Here is an 18,383-nt window from a genome sequence, read left to right on the forward strand (position 1 = left end):
AGCGAGTTGTAAAAAAAGAGAAATAGAGTGAGCGTGTCGGGCTATCGGCTCATGACAGTGAAAAGACAGATGACCCTGAGTAGAGGAACGGCCTCCCTGCCTGTATAACATCTATCATCCCTGAACAGACTTGTCTTCGACTGTGCCGTGCACTTCCTGGTGTTTTGTGTGTGGGTGTGTGTTTGCTCTTCCACATACGTATGGGTTAATTACCTGTAAATGATACTTGTGCCTAGCTGGAAAACAACTTTATCTCCTCCGTAACTGCTAGGGCCGTGACGGTACACAAAAACCCCACGGTCCAGTTGCTACCTCGGTTTAGACGTCACATTTTGGTGCGAGTTCGGTGCAACGGATTTATATTGTACAGACAGTGTGACAGCAAGTCTCCATCACTGACCTAACAGATGCAACTTGTTTCAACGGACATGACAGTAATGCTGCGTTGGCAGTGAAGGGATTCAGGAGGAGCTGCAGTGCACACCAACAACCACCAGGCCGGAAACATGAGATGTCCGGATGCAGTTTCTTTCTTTCGCTCCACTGTTGGGTTCTCATGGCGACTCTCTCTTGAACGCTTGAATCACAATGTACATGCTGGGAAGAAACCGATTGTCTGCAGCAATACAATCAACATTAAGTATTTAGGACACATTAAAGAAGAAGACGAAGACGAAGAAGAAGAAGACGAAGAAGAAGAATCTCTCTCTCTGATGTTTCTGCTAAATCCTGGCTATTGGCTTTTCGGTGATACCAGTATGGTGTTATTGCAACATCCGGATGTACACATTTTAATAAGTGGTTCATTTACAAATGAAAAAATATCCTATTTAACATTATATTTTCTAAGCAATTTCTAGTCTCCAACATTCAAATGAATTACTAATTCAGGAAGAGACATACTAACACTTAAATACTTTTGCAGAAACACTTTTGAGTCCCCTAACATGTGTTTTTTTGTTCAGTCCTATACAATAGGAACGTCATCATACTTTAATTTGTAACTTCGATACAATACATTGAACAATATTGATCTTTTATTTCTCAATACCAAGAGAAAAAATATGAGGGCTTTAGATAGGATAAATATAGCCTAAATATAACACGGCCATTGTTTTCCACAGGATGTTGCTCTTGTAAACAATGTTGTGGTCCAGTAAACAATTCAATCATAAACACACTGTTTTTATAGATATGAATAATAATGACATGGCAAAAAAAGTCACAACCTCAAACCGCGCCAAACGAGATGGGACCCGTGTTCGAAGACACAATGACCCGCAAATGATCTTAACGGGAGCGAACGAGACAAGTGACGAGAATATTGCGCTGTGAGGGAGTGAGAGGAGGCGGCGCTGTCTATAAATCCTCGTCTCATACACAACTCACTGTCCTAGCGGACCGGGAACCCGCAAGCGGGCCTTCTGGCTTCCAGGTATTAAATTAGCACTCGCCTTAGTGGGACTGACTTGCATGTCGATTCGCTTGTTGTGCTCGCAGTAGGAGCTTGGAAGTCTTTGCAAATGCTGCTGTCACCAAAACAGTAGCTCGGTTTTATTCCATCCTCATCGAAACCGGGTTTCCATCAGTTCTAGAGATATCCATCTCCATTGATTTCTGCTGAATTAAGGTATACATATATTTTTTTCGGTCCTCTGCGATCATGTAAATATAGTAAAACCGACTTCCCATAGAGAATGAGCAGACTGGGCTGATTTCCGCCCTGTTGGGCTGCTTTCGATTATGTACGGAAAGGAGACACAATTTTGACAGCTTTTGTCAACATTTTGTGGCGTTTTTAAAATATTCTGAAAACAATATTTCAATATTTCAACCTTCATTATTAGGGATAAGGTAGAAGCGTCTTGCCTTGGCGTCATCATCACTGACGAGGCAATTTGACTGTTTGGTTGTCTGACTGCTCACGGTTTGGGTTGAGAGCCTATTTATCTGACATGTTATTTGTTTGTTTGATGCATATGTGAGGCTTTGCATGCTCCTGTTTTCTGTTGCGCATGTTACAGTTTTAAGAGGTAATGTTTTGGGCTGTTTTTTATTGAATTGGGTGGGTTTTATCTTGTAATTGGGCAAGAAACTGTCAATCTTGTCTGACAGCGCTGCTTGTCAAAGTCAAGGACTCTGCATGCCCATCTGTCTTCTTAAACTTCACATATACCTGCTTTGCAGCTATGAACTACTTCTGCTTTACACACTAAATATTGCCAGAGCGTACAATAAATGTCTATCACAAATTAGTTAAAGATGGATGAAGATGTGATATGAGAGATATAAGAGATATATTGATTTAGATTTTGTAGATCGACGCTAAATACAATTGACAGCATAGTTGAGATTTAGTGGTATTTCCATTTAATTTTTTTTTCTTCCCTAAAACACCAGAAATATTCCACTTATTGTCTCCTGAAACAGTAAATGCCTTGCAGAAGGGCACTGCCACGATCATTGTTCCCCCGTTCATTTTCCTGTCACTCTGTGGATTTGATTTGCACCACAGAGGTAAAAAGAACAATCCAAACCTGAAATCCTGGTGCAAGTTAGAAAAAGGGCAAGAGTGTCAGGCTCAGAGAAACACACAGACGTCAAAACCAAAAAAAAAAGAACTTTGCGAGAACAAAAAAAACCCAACAACTTTGTTGAGGCTCTGCTGCGCCTCCTGACACAAGCTGTCGGAGAGAAAAGTGCTTGATTGATCATATGTCATTTATTTACTCTCAATCCATCCAGCCTAGATAGCAGGTTTGAGCAACAGAGAACTAAATGGCGCAGGTTCACTCTCACCTGAGATGCCATGCAGGAACAAAAGCTACGAAGAATACAGCTTAAGCATGGGGGGGCTTCCTGACAGACAAAGATCACCTGTTCTCAAAAGACAGCAGGATTCATCGACATTTGCCTGAGGCGCTAAGCATAATCTCAAGGGGAGGAGGGAGGAGGAGGTACACGTTGGGCTTTGGTACTGCATCGGTTTAGTCTAGTGGTTGTCAAAGTGATGAGTGGGGATAAGCGAAGGGCAGGTGATCAAAACAAAAAAAGTCAGAGGAGCTTGGACGGAGAGAGTGTGAAGGGGTGGAAAAGACGTGGAAGAAGAAAGGTTTTGGGCGAAACGCGGGAGCAGTAGTGACAAGTCTTTGGCGTGGCTCATGTTGATTGTTATTTTAGTGATATGATCTTGTTTTGCTCAAGGAGCATTTTTTTTTCCTGGAGAGTTTGATGTCTCACTCAATGCTCCCCACCATAGTTTTTTTTCCCAGCACAACGGGACCAAAGGCATCTAATTTCCTCTCACCTCCCCTTTAAATGCCTATCAGTCAAAGTGAACACGGTCTCTTGATGATAAAGAGCTGCTCGTCTGTGCCTCTCTTTACTGCCGTCCCTCCCCTGTCCTCCTTTCCTTGATATGCAGACTGTGAACTTGACTCGCTGCTTGTCTTTGTTGTTTTTTAGACAGCAGATTGTTTTTTCTCAGATTACCTTTTGAAAATAAGGCATAAAAATGTGAGGAACGCGTCCACCCCAACTCCACCTCTTTCCTTGTGCACTGTTAAAATATCACACCTTTGCAGATAAGTATAGGACTTAGGTTTATTCACACATTTGATTAATCTCTTGGTAAACTTCTGTTTTTTTTGCTTTTTAATTGTTGTCAATGGGTGTAGGGCGCGGACAGCTTTTATAAAGTTTCACTTTTCAGCATTTACCAAGGTTAAGGTGGAATTGGAAAGGCTACGATAATCTTATCAGTTTAATTAAGACTGCACATCACAGGTTTATGACCAGGTTAATGAAAGATTCATCCCAAAAGGACAGGATGATGGATTTCATCTTCAAGTGAATGTCTATGGTTCTTGAAACTTTGGAAATGTTACTGCTGGTTTTGCTTTAGTGTTGCATCTCGTTGGACTGGTTGCATTTTGTTTCCACACACTTGTTGAATGATTGTTGTTTATAAAAAACACCCAAACTATCCTTTAGAAGTCAAATACCACGGATAATTTGCTCGCTGATACTTTTGAATTGCGTTGTACTCTTGCAACTTTACTCCTCAAATAACCAGACATCTGTTCATGTTAAGTAACTTGTTTCTTTACTTTAGTACTTGAACCCATGAGCCAGACCAGACTCTGAAAGGTTAAGCAGCTTAGACTTGGTTTTATATCCCTATTGCTGCATTGAAATATTGCTAAATATATCCATGAGCTGAGGGGACATGTTAATGCTTAAAAGGTAATTAAAAAAATTAAAGAGCTTTTACGACCCTGTAATCATCAAATACTGTCGTAAATATCAACTCAAAATGACTCAGAAACTAGCATAAAGCAAGCGGCTCCATTTTATCTGTTTGGACGGCCAGAATTAAACATACCGAATTAAAACTTTAGAATTTCCACATCATTCTTTTAGAACAGTTGGATCTACGTAACAAAGTAAGAGCTTGATCTTTGCTCTGAGTCTGTTTTTATGTTTAGTGGAATATAATAGTTTGTTTTAAATTCAAAGCATTTCAAAATATGCTTCGGGTTAAATTTCATCTCTAAAACTGACGGAACAAGTAAAGTGGGCCCTGAGCAATGAATGACTATGAAGATACCGTTTTTATTGATGAGGTCAGTGTTTTTTAAGTTGTGGGGGTTTCAATTGAGTTTTATTGTTGGCTGGAGGCCAAAGACATATGAATAATGTTGTGACATTGCGCAAATCCAACTCCTGTTGAAAGTTCCTCCCAACGCCTGTCCTCTGCCGTACTAAATAGGTGTTGAAGGTGAGATGAACGGAGGCCACGCACTAGAGCCCAAAGACACACTGCTGCAGAAGCCTGTTTACTGCTTAATGGACTCTGCTCTCAAACGGGACAGTTAATTAAAACAGAGCCTTGTTTGATCTCCCCCTGTTGTTTGTGTGCATGTGTGTCTGAGTTCAAACCCGCACCGACACAAACATGTGTGGAGTGGAGAGTTACATTGGTTTGGGGGCTTGCTGATAATCGGGCGTGAAACAGTAACTTATGAGCTTGTCCCTTTTTGGAGAGATTCCGCCTCTTCTATCTGTCAAATAGCCAGGAGGTCTGCTGCGATTAACGTCAAAAGCTTTGTTGATTAGAAAGGTATTTGATATGCAGCCCTCCAACTGAGAGATCACACACACGCACACACACAGTCAAACCCACGCGCACACACACACACACACACACACACACACACACACACACACACACACACACACACACACACACACACACACACACACACACACACACACACACACAGTGTTGTTTCTGCAGAAGAATCAGTGTGGAGACAAAATAATACAAAGCACTACATTAGGGCTGCTTAAAAAAAATACAAATATGAGGACACTCAGACAAGATCACACAGCTGTGATGGGCCCTAATGAATCAGAGCTCTTGACAATGAAGTATCCTTGTGTGTTGATAATGGCAGCGAGATGCAGGATTACAAGATGGACTTTTGTGTTTTGGCTTCTTTGATCTCTGAATGCATTAGTGTGAACGTGCGTCTTCCGCTGCCGGCATTTGTATCTGCTTTTATTTTGTTAGTGAGTAATTATTACCTGATGCTCCATCTTCAATCATCTTACAGTAAAACTGACTTATTATTAAAATCAGTGCTCATTAACATGGGGATCTATGGGAGTCCTGTGTGGACCGTCTGCGGAAATGTCTCCATTTGACCTTTTGTAACGCATTCTTTTATCCTGCCTCTGTAGAAATATCTCTTCTCTCGCTTGTTTACAGTTTTTTAAATTGTTTTATTAATTATCATTTAAAAGACGCTTTAATTCAATAACTATTTGCAATGAGATGCAGGCTGATTTGTATTATTGCTCTGGAAAAAGTGGGAGCATGTTTGTGCATTTTTGTCGGCCACACATGCTATCACATCGGATTCTGGGAACTATTGGGACGTACAGAAGCAGCAGAGATCCACGCCGCTGGGATCAAATGCATGTATGAGATTCCACTCGTTGCCAGTGGAGAGCAGTGGGGAGCAGTGAAGACAGGTCAATGCTCAAGTTTTCCACACCGACTCATGCTAACGTTTCATCTCTTCATTTCTCTCCCTTCACTTTACCTTTCCTCCAGGGAGCCCAGCCGTCCGACCAGCCTGCTGCCTGCTGACTGGAGCTCAGGGCTCGCTTTGGGGAGGGAGGATGAGCCCTTACCGCCGGGCCTGGAGACCCTTCCACTTCGGCTGATGCAGCAGGACTGCACTGCTGTCAAAACCATGCTTTTAAGACTGAGACGGACACTGCAGGAGGTAGGATATGCACATGCACACACAGACACAAGCCTGCAGAATCTTCTTAAGATGGGGTTTATCCTCAGATTAGGACACTGTGTCTGTCACAAAGCACAAGAATAACACAATTTAAGGCCATCGTGCATTGTTATTCCTCTTGTACCACACTGACAGACTCTTCTTTGATGAAGTTATACATGCATTAAATAGTTCTAAACCAATAAGGGTAAGGGGTTAGCAAATAATATGCAGCAATTGGCTTTTGAAACCAAAACAGTGCAGTGCTCCACTGGCAAATTCTTCACTCCCTGTTTTAATAGGCTCTATTTCAGCTCCATGAAGTCATCTCAAAGTGGAGGCTTTTCTGCCTTTAAAAAGGTTTCTGTAATCACTTTGTTTTGCAAATTTAATCAGATTCTACATTTGGTGGATGAAGCTGGGAGGCATATTTGAGCATTTGCCATCATATTCTTCATCTGCACACGCACACACGCATGCGTGCGCGCGCACACACACACACACACACACACACACACACACACACACACACACACACACACTTCAAATACTTCAAATACTTTAGCCTGCTGAAAACTAAGGTTTCACCTCAGGCTACGAGGCCATCTCAGTGTGATAGCAGGGAAACCAATAAAATTACATCCACACCATTAAAGACACGATTAGCTGTAATGGTCACTTAGTAGACCAGTGACACGTTGCAATAGCTGCACAAGGTTTAAGGAATCCATGTTGATGGCCCTGTGCAGTCGTGTAATTGTTCTAACAATACTTTACACCAATACTTTACACCAAAATGTAAATAGAACAATAATACTATTCTCGCTTTTAAACTTGAAGAACATTTATATTTGATCATTTATTGAGAATCTTTGAAAGACATCAAATTGCTCTCCATGTGATTCACGTGTTTTATTTGGGGTGCAATTTGCACAGAGCTTGACTTCGGGGCAGATTCTCAGTGATAATGGTAAAACATTTCAATCAACTGCTGATTTTATGATCCATTCGTAATTAGAGTTCACATAAGAACAGAATGATCATAATACTCTTTTGTAAAAAAATGTGTGAGGCCTAAACAGCCTTTTTTTCAAGTTTTTCAAAGTTGTGCAAGCACAGCTTCAATTGCACTAGTTATTTTGATGTTTATGTTGGGCGATGCTGACTATATTGTGTTGTGTATGTTTTGTTTTGGAATGAAAGTGGTCATATTCATACTAATACTACTATATTTTGAAAGTGTATGAAACATTTACACACCAAAGAGGAGTGCCGATAATACCCTTCCTGCTTTGGAAGTTGAGCTGAGAGAACATCCATTGGCAATGTCTGGCTGCTGTTGCCGTGTAATCTACATGGGGGACTGACCCTTACCAAATACAGCAATATTATACAGACAGACTCTAACAAATACAAATACACAAAAAGACATAAAAGGGTGACCAGACCTTCCCTAATACCACACTATTAGTACATCTGAACTAAGATCAAAGCCAGCTGTAAGGACCTCTCTGTGAATTACAGTCTACAGAGGCATATGTATGACTTTCTCCCTCTCTAGTCACTTTTCATCTTTCTCTCTTTTCCTCCCAGGACAACTGTGAAAAAGACATGAAATGAAAAGATAATAATTAGTGGAGAGAGACATTAACTAGAGTGGTGATGGAGAGACTGAAAGTAGTTTAGGAGAGAGAGCGAGAGGGTACACAGCAGCAGAACATGAATATGAAAGAGGGGATACTTTGCCCTCTTTGCCTGCTCTATTGTGTCATTAATTTGCACATTTAGTTACCCGCCATCAACGGATGTAATCTGTTTTTCAGCGAGGGCAGGTTGACTCTGCATGCTTTGCATTTTATTTGCTTGACCTTCGGGTTTGGAGCTTCAATCTTCTTTTATTTTCCTTTATTTACCTTAGTTTATCTTCTCTCTCATGTCCTGCAAAACACTGCTCTGCTTTATACAGTATGTCACACGTAACATGGTGCGGCTCCATTCATCCTCAAAACTGAAACGGCAAAGGGATGCTCACAAAGAGGCAAACGTTACAATATTGACTCGAACCGTCATGAAACCACAGCTCAAGTCCAAACGTCCAATATTAATCTCATTGTCTCTCTCTGTGCTGCTCTATACCAGTCACTACTGTATCCTTATCACTGACCAACAATGCAATACGGAAATACAAATTACATGGACTAAAGTGGATATTTGCCTTAAGCTACACTGAGCATTATACTTTTTGATTAATTTAGTTGCCACCTGAGACGGTGAACAAGAGAATATTTTTGACTGTTTAGATGCCTCTGCTAAAATCTGTCATGTTAGCCAGCTGTTTGGAAACAGAAGTTTAATGCAGCTCAACAGTTGTTTGCAGGAAGACGTGGACGCAATGAATAAGATGATAAAAAGGAACATAACAGGCACGTTTCTCAGTTGCATCTCTCTCCCTCCCACCATGACATAACTGTGAGTGTACACAAAGCATTGACGAATTCATATCATTACACAAGACATGCATGACCGACAGGCCAGATAATACATCACACCGTATAATTTCCTGTTTTTGTTGTGCATCATATTAGTCAGATTAGCATATTTAAGGCAGCTGCCGAGACTCCATCCATCTTCGATTTAGTTCTCGCTCAGCAGTTTATCCTTTTGGCTGCATGGAGGAAAGATTCTAAAATGCCACTGTCCATATGTGCATTAATGTTCCCTAACACAATGGTCCCCATTTGTCAATGTCAGCCATGTATTCTAGCGAATTTGTGACAACCCTATATATATTTTTTCACTGTCTTTGTGGGCCTGATTTTGCAATAACCACGCATGCACCGCCAGGCCCCCGATAGTGTCCCTGCAGCCCCTCTGTCCGTCCCAGTGACTCCTACCCCCGAGGCAGCTGCTTGCCTTGTGGCAGCAGCCAATTCTTGCTGCCTCCACCAAATCTTTTCAGCAGCGCGCTTGCAAAGTGTTGTTGCAAGTATCGCTGTCAGTATGATAAAGCGTTGCCGAAAGTGCTGTTGTTCATTATAGTGTCATTTAAGGCAGTAGCATTACACCAGCTTTTTAAGAAATGCAGATTATATGAAAACTCCTGAGGCCTAGGGTGCAATACTCGAGCAGAGTTGGTATTTCAATTTAAAGCATTCACCCTGTGTTTTCAAAAGAACTCACTCAATTGTATGACAGTGTGTTTCTTAATGGGGCTCCGTTCCGATAAAACGCGAAAGGTCATTGCACGAATGCACCTTGAGTTATTTGAAGGTTTTCATTTCTTGATTTAACTGATGTGGGAATGTGATTAAAGGCGTGTATGAAACTACAAAACCTGTTTTCCTTTCTTGGGCCATTCATCATCTTTAGACATTTAGCTTCTGGGTAGTGCAAGTCATTAAATCCAGAGCTCCCAGGCAGTTTCCCCTATTTTCAAATCTGAAAGGCTTTTTACTGAACCACATCTAATTGTGAGGACAGTTGTGTGTTAAGGCCTGTGGGACAGGGGTGACCTTAAAGAGAATGTGTGTGTGTGTTAGAGGAAAAAGAGAGGGTGTTTTGGTGTCAGTGAGTGTGCGCCTGTCTCTTCACATGGGGAGAGGCATTGATCACCGGTGACACATTGAGGGCTTGACGCCATAGCGCACCTATAATTCTGATAGGGAGGTATGCTTCTTTAAAAGGTCAGCCAAACCAATAAACCACCAAGTTTATGCTGTGCAAAGATTTGGGCTCTGATGCTTCTTGGAGCTACCTTCAAAACCTGGAACTAGGCCAAAGACATGCAAAATCAAACTCAAGATTTTTGCCTAAAAAACAGCTTCTTTTTTTTACGGTCATCTCGAGTATCGTCATCTCTCTCAAACAACAGAGGGCCTGGCTTGCATATCAATCTGCAAGTGAGCAGAAGAAAAAAAGAAAGACAGAAAGAAAAAGAAATCTACCTGGTCAGAAAACAAATTGTGTGCAACATGGAGTGAGCTCATACTTCACTTTCCCGTACCGTGTTCCTTTTCACATCCTTTTCATGTATCATTGCAATGCATGCTGCATTACATCATTATCAACAGTCTTGCCTGAAGACATGACTTTATCCTCTCCAGGTTTACCATCTGTCCTATTGTAAGCCCTCACAGGTGACATTTAGACCAGCGCCTGCTCTCTTTAAGGAGTGTGTGTATGTGTGTGCACACTTTTGACTCATGAATGTATGCAATGAACAGGTGTGTGTGTGTGTGTCTGTGTGTGGTTTGGCCCCCCCTCTAGCTGCCCTTGCTCTCTCTGCCCACTAGACACCTGTGTCAAGGAGCAAAGCCAAAATGTGTCTGATTACAGCTGGCGTCAGAAAACACAGGCATTTTGTAAGACGCCAGGTGAAAAAGTTACAACATGAAGTTCTGTTTGTACAGGCAATTGTCCGACATTTTTAAGAACCAAAGGTGCTTTAACCCCACATCAGCTGAGATGTAACTATGTCCTGCAGATAATCTGTTGACAATGACTGCTACACTACGTTTAGGACGCTGCAGCGCAAATGCGTACCTATCTGGATATAACTAATCTATTATATCCCCCTCTTTATTTCCTTATTGAATTAGTAGCCAAACTTTTATTTGTTGATTTTTTTGCCAAATCAAATAAAAATAATTAAAAATACTTGCAATTGTGTTACAGACAGACGAGTATTAACTAAGACTGAAGTTGTAAAAATCATTCTGTGCACACCACAAGCAGCACTTACAATGTAAATCACACGCCTCATCTTGTTTTTATATTTTTGCCTTTTGCAGAGCGCAGAGACAAGTCCTGCCAGCAGCCTCCAGTCTCTACCCATCAGCCCCTGCAGTGAAAAACACTTTCCATTTAAGGTAACCTAAAGGAGACCATTTTGTGTTGCTTCATGCGTATGAATGATACTGAATTTGTATGTTTTTGATTGAGAGAAAAAGAGAGATGTTTACTGTTTCAGTGAGTGGTTTGAGCTAACTTTCAACCAAATATCATTGACTTCTGTCAACACATTTGAGTGTAAGCAACACCCAAACTTAACTTTGGTGTCTCCCAAGGAAGAGAATGCTAAAATCAACTATTAAAGCTGGTCGGCATTGTATGGATTAAGTAACATTTTTGCCCTGAATTGCCCCCTCTGAATGATTTTGGTATCATACATATTGTTTTATTATTCATACTGAATTTAGCTGCAGGAGGGACACCATATTGTCTTTATATCTTTCTCAATATATTTTCATAAAGGAACGCAGTCTTTCTCCCTCTTTGTCAACATTGTTGGCAACATAGTTGTGTTGTTTGTATGAATCTAAATGTAATTGTCAACGGACAAAAGTGGCCGGGGGTGCTGTGGGTTCATTGTGGCAGGTCGATAGATCTCTACAGTGTGTGAGCATAACAATTGCAGCTTCTGATTAAAGTGTCTCATAAAATTGGCCCATCTTAAGAAGTTAAAGCAAAATACAGTTTATGCCGTCAATGTATTTTCGTGGAGCTCTGTTGTTATGTTTCTAGGTGGCTACAAGTCACTATGAACTGGGCAACCTCACTCACACACCAGATTAATACATGGAGCCAGCTAGTTCAACTAAAAGAATACAGCAGTCTATCTGTGGTTAAAAAAAAAGAAGATAGAACTATACATCCTCCTTTTGATTCATGTGTCTCCTTCAGTTTTACCCTCATCACAACATTTAACTCATAACGAGATCAAATAAGGGGAAAGAGCATCAATGCAGGAGGGGAGAAGGAGAGGGAAACATAAAGAAGAGAGTAGCAAAAAGAGAGGTCGGGATAAATTGAACGAGAGAGGGGTAAAGTGCTTTGCTTGCCTTGACAGGCCCCAGACACCCTCTGTCAACCTAGTCCATCAGAGCAGTGCCCCCCCGATAAGATTTATTAATTCAGGGAGCGTGATAGTCTGTGTGTGTGGGTGTGGGTGTGGGTGTGTGTGTGTATGTGTGTCTGTGTGAGGGTTAGGTTTACCAAGGGGGACTTTTGTCAAGCTTTTCTCTGGGATTTACTTGGGTGGCAGCAGAGTTCTCGTTAAACCGTTAAAGGAGAGACGAGCAGTCGAGACGAGACTTTTCATCTCTGTGTTGCTTTCTTAAAACCCCCCGGTCCTTCACATACATGGAGAGGTACAGTAAAAGCCTATTAAAATGTAGTGGAGCAAAACACAACCACCAACTAAGGCCTCTGTGCCTTACCCAGTGCCAACAATTGTGTGTGTGTGTGTGTGTGTGTGTGTGTGTGTGTGTGTGTGTGTGTGTGTGTGTGTGTGTGTGTGTGTGTGTGTCACTGTCACTTATATCTGTGTACCAGTGTATGTTTTAAGGCTACATCCAGTATTTTTTGTTTTTAGTCTGTATGCATTTATCTGTGTTTGTGTGTGTGTGTGTGTGTGTGTGTGTGTGTAAGAGAGAGGGTGGATGTTTGTGTGAGTGCGTGCCCTCTTTATTGACCTACATGCAGTATCAGTGGCAGCTGGATGATAAGGAAAAATTAAAAATGTAGGGTGGGACACAGCATGAAGACAGCAGGTCTGGCTCAAACTCCCACGTGAAGGAATGGACACATACACACAGACAGACAGATAGACAGACAGACAGACAGACAGACAGACAGACCATCACCTATCTACATTAGGATTGAAGTTTGACAGACTTTGTGTTAAAGCTACTGCGGTCATACAAACTGGTTTGAAAGGAGCATGGAGATGCATTATTGATGTTCACACACATACAATATAGTGTCTGGAATAACAATTTTCTAAGAGCACGGTTCACTTAGTGAGCTTCATCGAGAGCTTTCGGGCCGTAACTTGCATGGACAGAATGTTTCAACATTAAAAAAAAAACACTGAAACTTGGATGTGGTGAAGGAAAAGAGTAAAAGAAGATTTCTATTTTTTTTTATTCCTCACTTTTTTTGCTTAATGAAGAAAGTTTTGCACCAGCTGATTAACATGTTTGTTTGCCAAACTTTTATTAAAGAAAAAGCACCAGCTGGCGACCAAGTGTTAAGAAAAACTTGACAAAATTCTTGTCATAAAAACTTATTGTTTTTTCCCCTCTTCTGATTAACAATGGAGCATTCATCTTAAATATCCTAAGCGTCTCCTCACCTAACTTTGGGAGTTGACTGAGAGAGACGGAGGGAGTGACAGCGACATGGAGATTGATATATGATGAAGCAGGGAGAAAACAGCGAGAGCTGTAAGAATTGAGGTTAGGCAGGATATTGAAACAGGTACAGTGTGTGTGTAGGTACACACACACACACACACACACACACACACACACACACACACACACACACATATATATATATATATATATATATATATATATATATATATATATATATATATATATATATATATATATATATATATATATAGCTATATAGCTAACCCTGTAAACAGAGCTGGAGGCATAGAGAAGCACGAGGCGAATGAGGAAATGGTTGCAATGCTGAGAATAGGACATTGTTCTACTTGACTATAAGATAGATTGAGGAGCGAGGGGATGAGGGAGAAAGGCTTTGGGGAAAAGCTATCTGTGAGGTGCATACAAAGGGAAGGCATTCAATTCGAAGACATTAAGTTAGATAACTCGGTAAAATAGGAGAAAATGAATACGGGAGTGCAGGAGATGGCGGTGAGAGAGGAGAAGCAGAGGGAAGAGACTGAGGAGGAGTGTGCTGAAGAAAGAGGGACAGGGGAGGGGAAGAAGAAAAAGAGGGTTTTGAGGGAGGGGCGAGAAGAGGAGAATTTGTCCTGGCACTCCAAAAAGCGACTCTGTGGGTGTAAAAATAATCTACGGTAGCCACCTGAGAGGCTGCAGTGTCACAGTGCGCCCCAGTTTAATTTAGACCCAATGCATATGACATGATTTTTACCAGATTTTGTCCCAGTTAAAGTGTAATACTGTATTTTAAGAGTGTAATTGTAAACCTATTACATGAGTGTTGTTGCAAGAGGTGTTCAGAGCACCAGTGTGTTTTAAAAACAAAACAAATTTAAAAAAAAAAAATCAGGACAGCAGCTTTTGTTCCTCAATAATTAATTGAAATTTGTGTACATTCACCTTTTGTGTCGGCAGACATGAGGAACTTCTTTTTTTAGTGAAACATTTATCATTGTGTCACATGCTTCATAATAAGAAATTAATAATGTATTATTATAATGACTTCAAGTTCCTAATTATACATCGTTCCCCACACCTGAGTGTTGAGAGAGATAAAAAGATATACATAAGCACACACACTATATACACAAAAACAAACTCATAAACACACACACATGTATTAAACTAAATAAGATGTGGTCTGACTTTCATACTAACGGGAGGAGAGATAGTTTCTCACACACAAACTGAAGTGTATTAATGTGTGAAAGAGAGTGAGAAGCTGTTCATATTTTCTGTTAAATTTATGGGCCCCCACATTAGTAGTGAAATTTCAAACGACTCATTATGCACAACACAACCTGAAAGACAAAATAGGTAATTTGCCAAAGCGACATGTGCGACTGTTGGAAAGTATCAGCAACAGGTGCCTGTTGTGGAACGGTCGCAGATTTAAACACTTGGTTAACACTGTTCATACAAACTGAAACTTGCTCATAGGTTCGGAAAAAGATCATGATGGTTATGGTTAAAATAAGTATGTTTGGTTACATAAGTTTTGTGACGCAAGTTAAATAAGTCATCTGTGTAAGCCAGTTAAGTACATTATGTAAGTTAGCTGACAAACGTAAGTTATCAACTTTGGGTATTTTGTTGCTCTTTAAACTACAATATGTCACCTGCCGTCTGCCTTTACTCCTGCTGTAATTAGTCGGGCCACTTTTTCATCAGGACGGTCTGTCAGTCTATCAATAGCTTAAAAAGCCACTTCAGTCTGAGGCTGGTCACACAAAGACTCTGACTGATCTACTGCTATTTGGTGACAGTTGTTTAGGAAGGAAGACCAGCAAATTTCAGGTTATCTACCTTACCCCATCTCAACACTAAACAGCTGTGTTTTTAAAGTTAGAATCCATGACACCTGCTGATAAGAGCTAAACAGACCTACAGAGAAGCAATGACTACAAAAAGATTAATAAGAGCGCAAAAAACGTCTTTACAGTAGTTTAAATTGGCTTAAGCTCAGCACAGCAGCTTAAAAGGCTGTGCTTTTCAACTTCAAAAGAGTCTTAATTCAATCAGAACAAATAGACAATCTGAGTTGAAACACTAAAGAATGATATCTGAAGTGTGACTCTTTGTTCGATCTAAGCCATAGCTGAAGCCTGTCTTTGTGCTTCTGGTCCTCTAAAATATCATATTTTATAATCATTGATGCATCTGTGGGTTCCTGTCTCGCCAACATGTAATACAGTAGAAATAGAGTATGTCACTGCATTTAATTAGGCTACTTATTTCAAACATTCATGCGATATTTAATGTGATAATGTGATAATTCCAGCTCAGTGATTATCGCTTTCTTTTAGCAGGTGACATCTCTCTTCTAACTCAAAGAGATTTAGGTGACATAACCGGTTTGACAGGTTGCCTCACTGTGTCTGTGGGGGATGTCAGCTGTACTGCCTCTTGAGGTGTTGGGGACAGACAGAGAACCTTTAGCACCACATGACTGCTGCTGTTACCCGTTGCTGTGTTAAAGCAGGGTCATCCTTCAATCAGAGGATCGGCGGTTCGATCCCCAGCTCTGTTAGTCCATATTGATGTGGACTAACAGAGCAAGGGCAGGACAATTGACTCCAAAACTGCTGTCGCACGCTGTTCAGTGTGTGAATGTGTGTGAATGCGGTCGGAAGTGGTCCAGAAAAGTGCTTTACACAAGTGCAAGTGATAGTATGACTTACCTTTCATAGTCTACTAATGTATTCTAACTTATAAAACCCAGAAAGTTACGTACACAACAACAGAAGTGCCTGTTAGGTGATCTTTATGTGTAGGTGGTGAAGATTTGCCAGGTGAGGTGACTGGACAAGGCAGAGTGTGCGACAGTCCTCACAGTGACTCCAATGCGCTTTGATACATCAATGCATTGATGTATCAAATAGCCGTTTTCAGTTTGTCTGTATACAGTATTAGTCCCTTTGCAATAAACCACAAATGCATTATTACAATCATGTTCACTGCAGCTTGTGTATATATATATATAAATAAAAAATAATAGTACTATAAGATCAATGAAAAAATATTGATTCTCTTTTTCTGCTCTGTTCTTTAACATTATTTGACGTTACCTTACGGACGATGATAATTTCATCAGCTGCTAGTTAGGTAGTTCAGCCTTCTCTTCTGCGATGAAGAGAGTAGACAGCACGAATGAAATATTAAGCAAAATTTTATTTGAGATTTGGTTTATATATTTCACAATAGAAATGTGCTTATACTTATGGCATCAATGACGCTGATGGTTTGACGGTTTATGATAAAAGAGGATCTATAAATGCAAAGTAACGTGTGGTACCAAGAGAAATTTAAACATTTATTTTTTTCATTTTCTACAGTCTGTCTCCACAATGTTCGTGTGCATGGGTCAGAGTTTCCGTACAGGTGCGCACATTCTTCTGTCCAACTTAGTTTCTTTTATAGATCACAACCTACGCCTTGGAAGCGCCGTATGCCTCCAAAGCCCCGTTACGTGCGTTAACAACTGTTTTAAATGAGACCCCTGGTCTTTAAAGTCTACTGACAGTGGAGTAAATTAATAAAGACAGCTGACAAAGGTCACAGTTTTTAATTGTCCATTCTTGAAGGCATCAAAGTGTATCTGTATGTGCAAATGACACGTTTTTTTTTATCACCTCTTTTTTTTACACTTAAGCTGCTTCGCTTGCCCTCTTCTGTCAGCGTTAGCATGAATAGTATGTCATTAAAGTCACAATAATAGGCAGTCAGGCAGGCAGTATATAAGCACAGACATCAAGTAGACAGAAATAAAGACATGGACAGATATTTCAGACCAGAGGAAGGCTACGTCATGCAGGGTCAGTGTGTTCAAGTTTGTGCATGATTTGCTTTTACGTTGTGGTCCTTTCTGTACTCAGTTGTGCTCCAGTTCCATACAAAATATTTCATACATGTTGTGCACTATTTTGTCGCAAATCTTTTAACTTCTTTCACAATGTGTACCAAGAGGAAAATCAATACACAAACTTTAAAAAAGCTGGTGAAATACAGAGGAATCAATGCTTGTTTTTGTTTTGTGGTTGCCATATCAAACCACCATGTTCAGTCTTTTTTTATTGTCTCTTGTTTTTCAAGGACCTCGATTTCTCTGCTGCATAGCATTTCAGGACAAACACTTTTAATATGCATGCTGGTATTTCCCAAAAGACTGTGTGACCATATTATATACTCAAAATATGGTCAGAAAAGGTATATACAGTTCACGGGAGATTGTTTTGAGCACTGTACCACTAGTTGAATGGGTTTTCTTTTAGGTCTTCAGACTTCTTTCTTGTCCGTTAGTCAGACTACATTTACAACTAAAGGTGGAATTAAGAAGTGGAAAGTTATGGATAGGTGTAAAGAGAACAAAGAGAATGCATTTAATTGTGCTGTTATTTCTCACACGTCTTTACCCAAATTCAAGAAATGTTCAATTTGTTAAACAAACTGGATGAAGAGGGGTGTTATAATAATAAACAACACATTTTCTCAAATGTGTCATTCTAAAAGAAAAAGTTAACAAATTGAATAATTTCTGCTAACAAGGAGAATGCAATTCATCTCCATACCCTCTTCAACTTGCTGGTGATTGCAACCAGAGAGTGGCCTCAACCCTTTATACGAAATCACATAAAGTGGATGCACTCCAGTGATTTTGATCAGATTTATCCCCACTGAGGCTATTCCAATCACATTAGAAATAAATTCGCATGCCCCGCTTTTCCTCCACAGCCTTTTCCATTCAATTCAGCCTTGAACAATTGGTTGGAACGCCACCTGATGGGTGACTAAATGCACATTGTGGTGCTTCTTTTAGCAAGCGGAGTAAAGTTTTTTCATTTTTGTCCCATGTTTGTTATCGTCTTTCTTTTGTTAATGAATTTTGTTG

At 40.4% G+C, this 18,383-nt stretch overlaps 1 protein-coding gene across 1 annotated transcript in view; it reads left to right on the plus strand.

Moving 5' to 3' along the window:
• Positions 1-18,383, plus strand: part of ccser1 (coiled-coil serine-rich protein 1) — a 102,891-nt gene that overhangs the window by 31,006 nt on the left and 53,502 nt on the right. The window contains 2 exon segments of the mRNA XM_068604909.1: positions 6,122-6,296; positions 11,087-11,164. Coding sequence (XP_068461010.1) covers positions 6,122-6,296; positions 11,087-11,164 — 253 coding nt within the window.

This window comes from Clinocottus analis, unplaced genomic scaffold (genome assembly GCF_023055335.1).
Source record: "Clinocottus analis isolate CAN_PGR_092001 unplaced genomic scaffold, fCliAna1.0.p SCAF_7, whole genome shotgun sequence".
In the NCBI taxonomy this organism is placed as follows: domain Eukaryota; kingdom Metazoa; phylum Chordata; class Actinopteri; order Perciformes; family Cottidae; genus Clinocottus; species Clinocottus analis.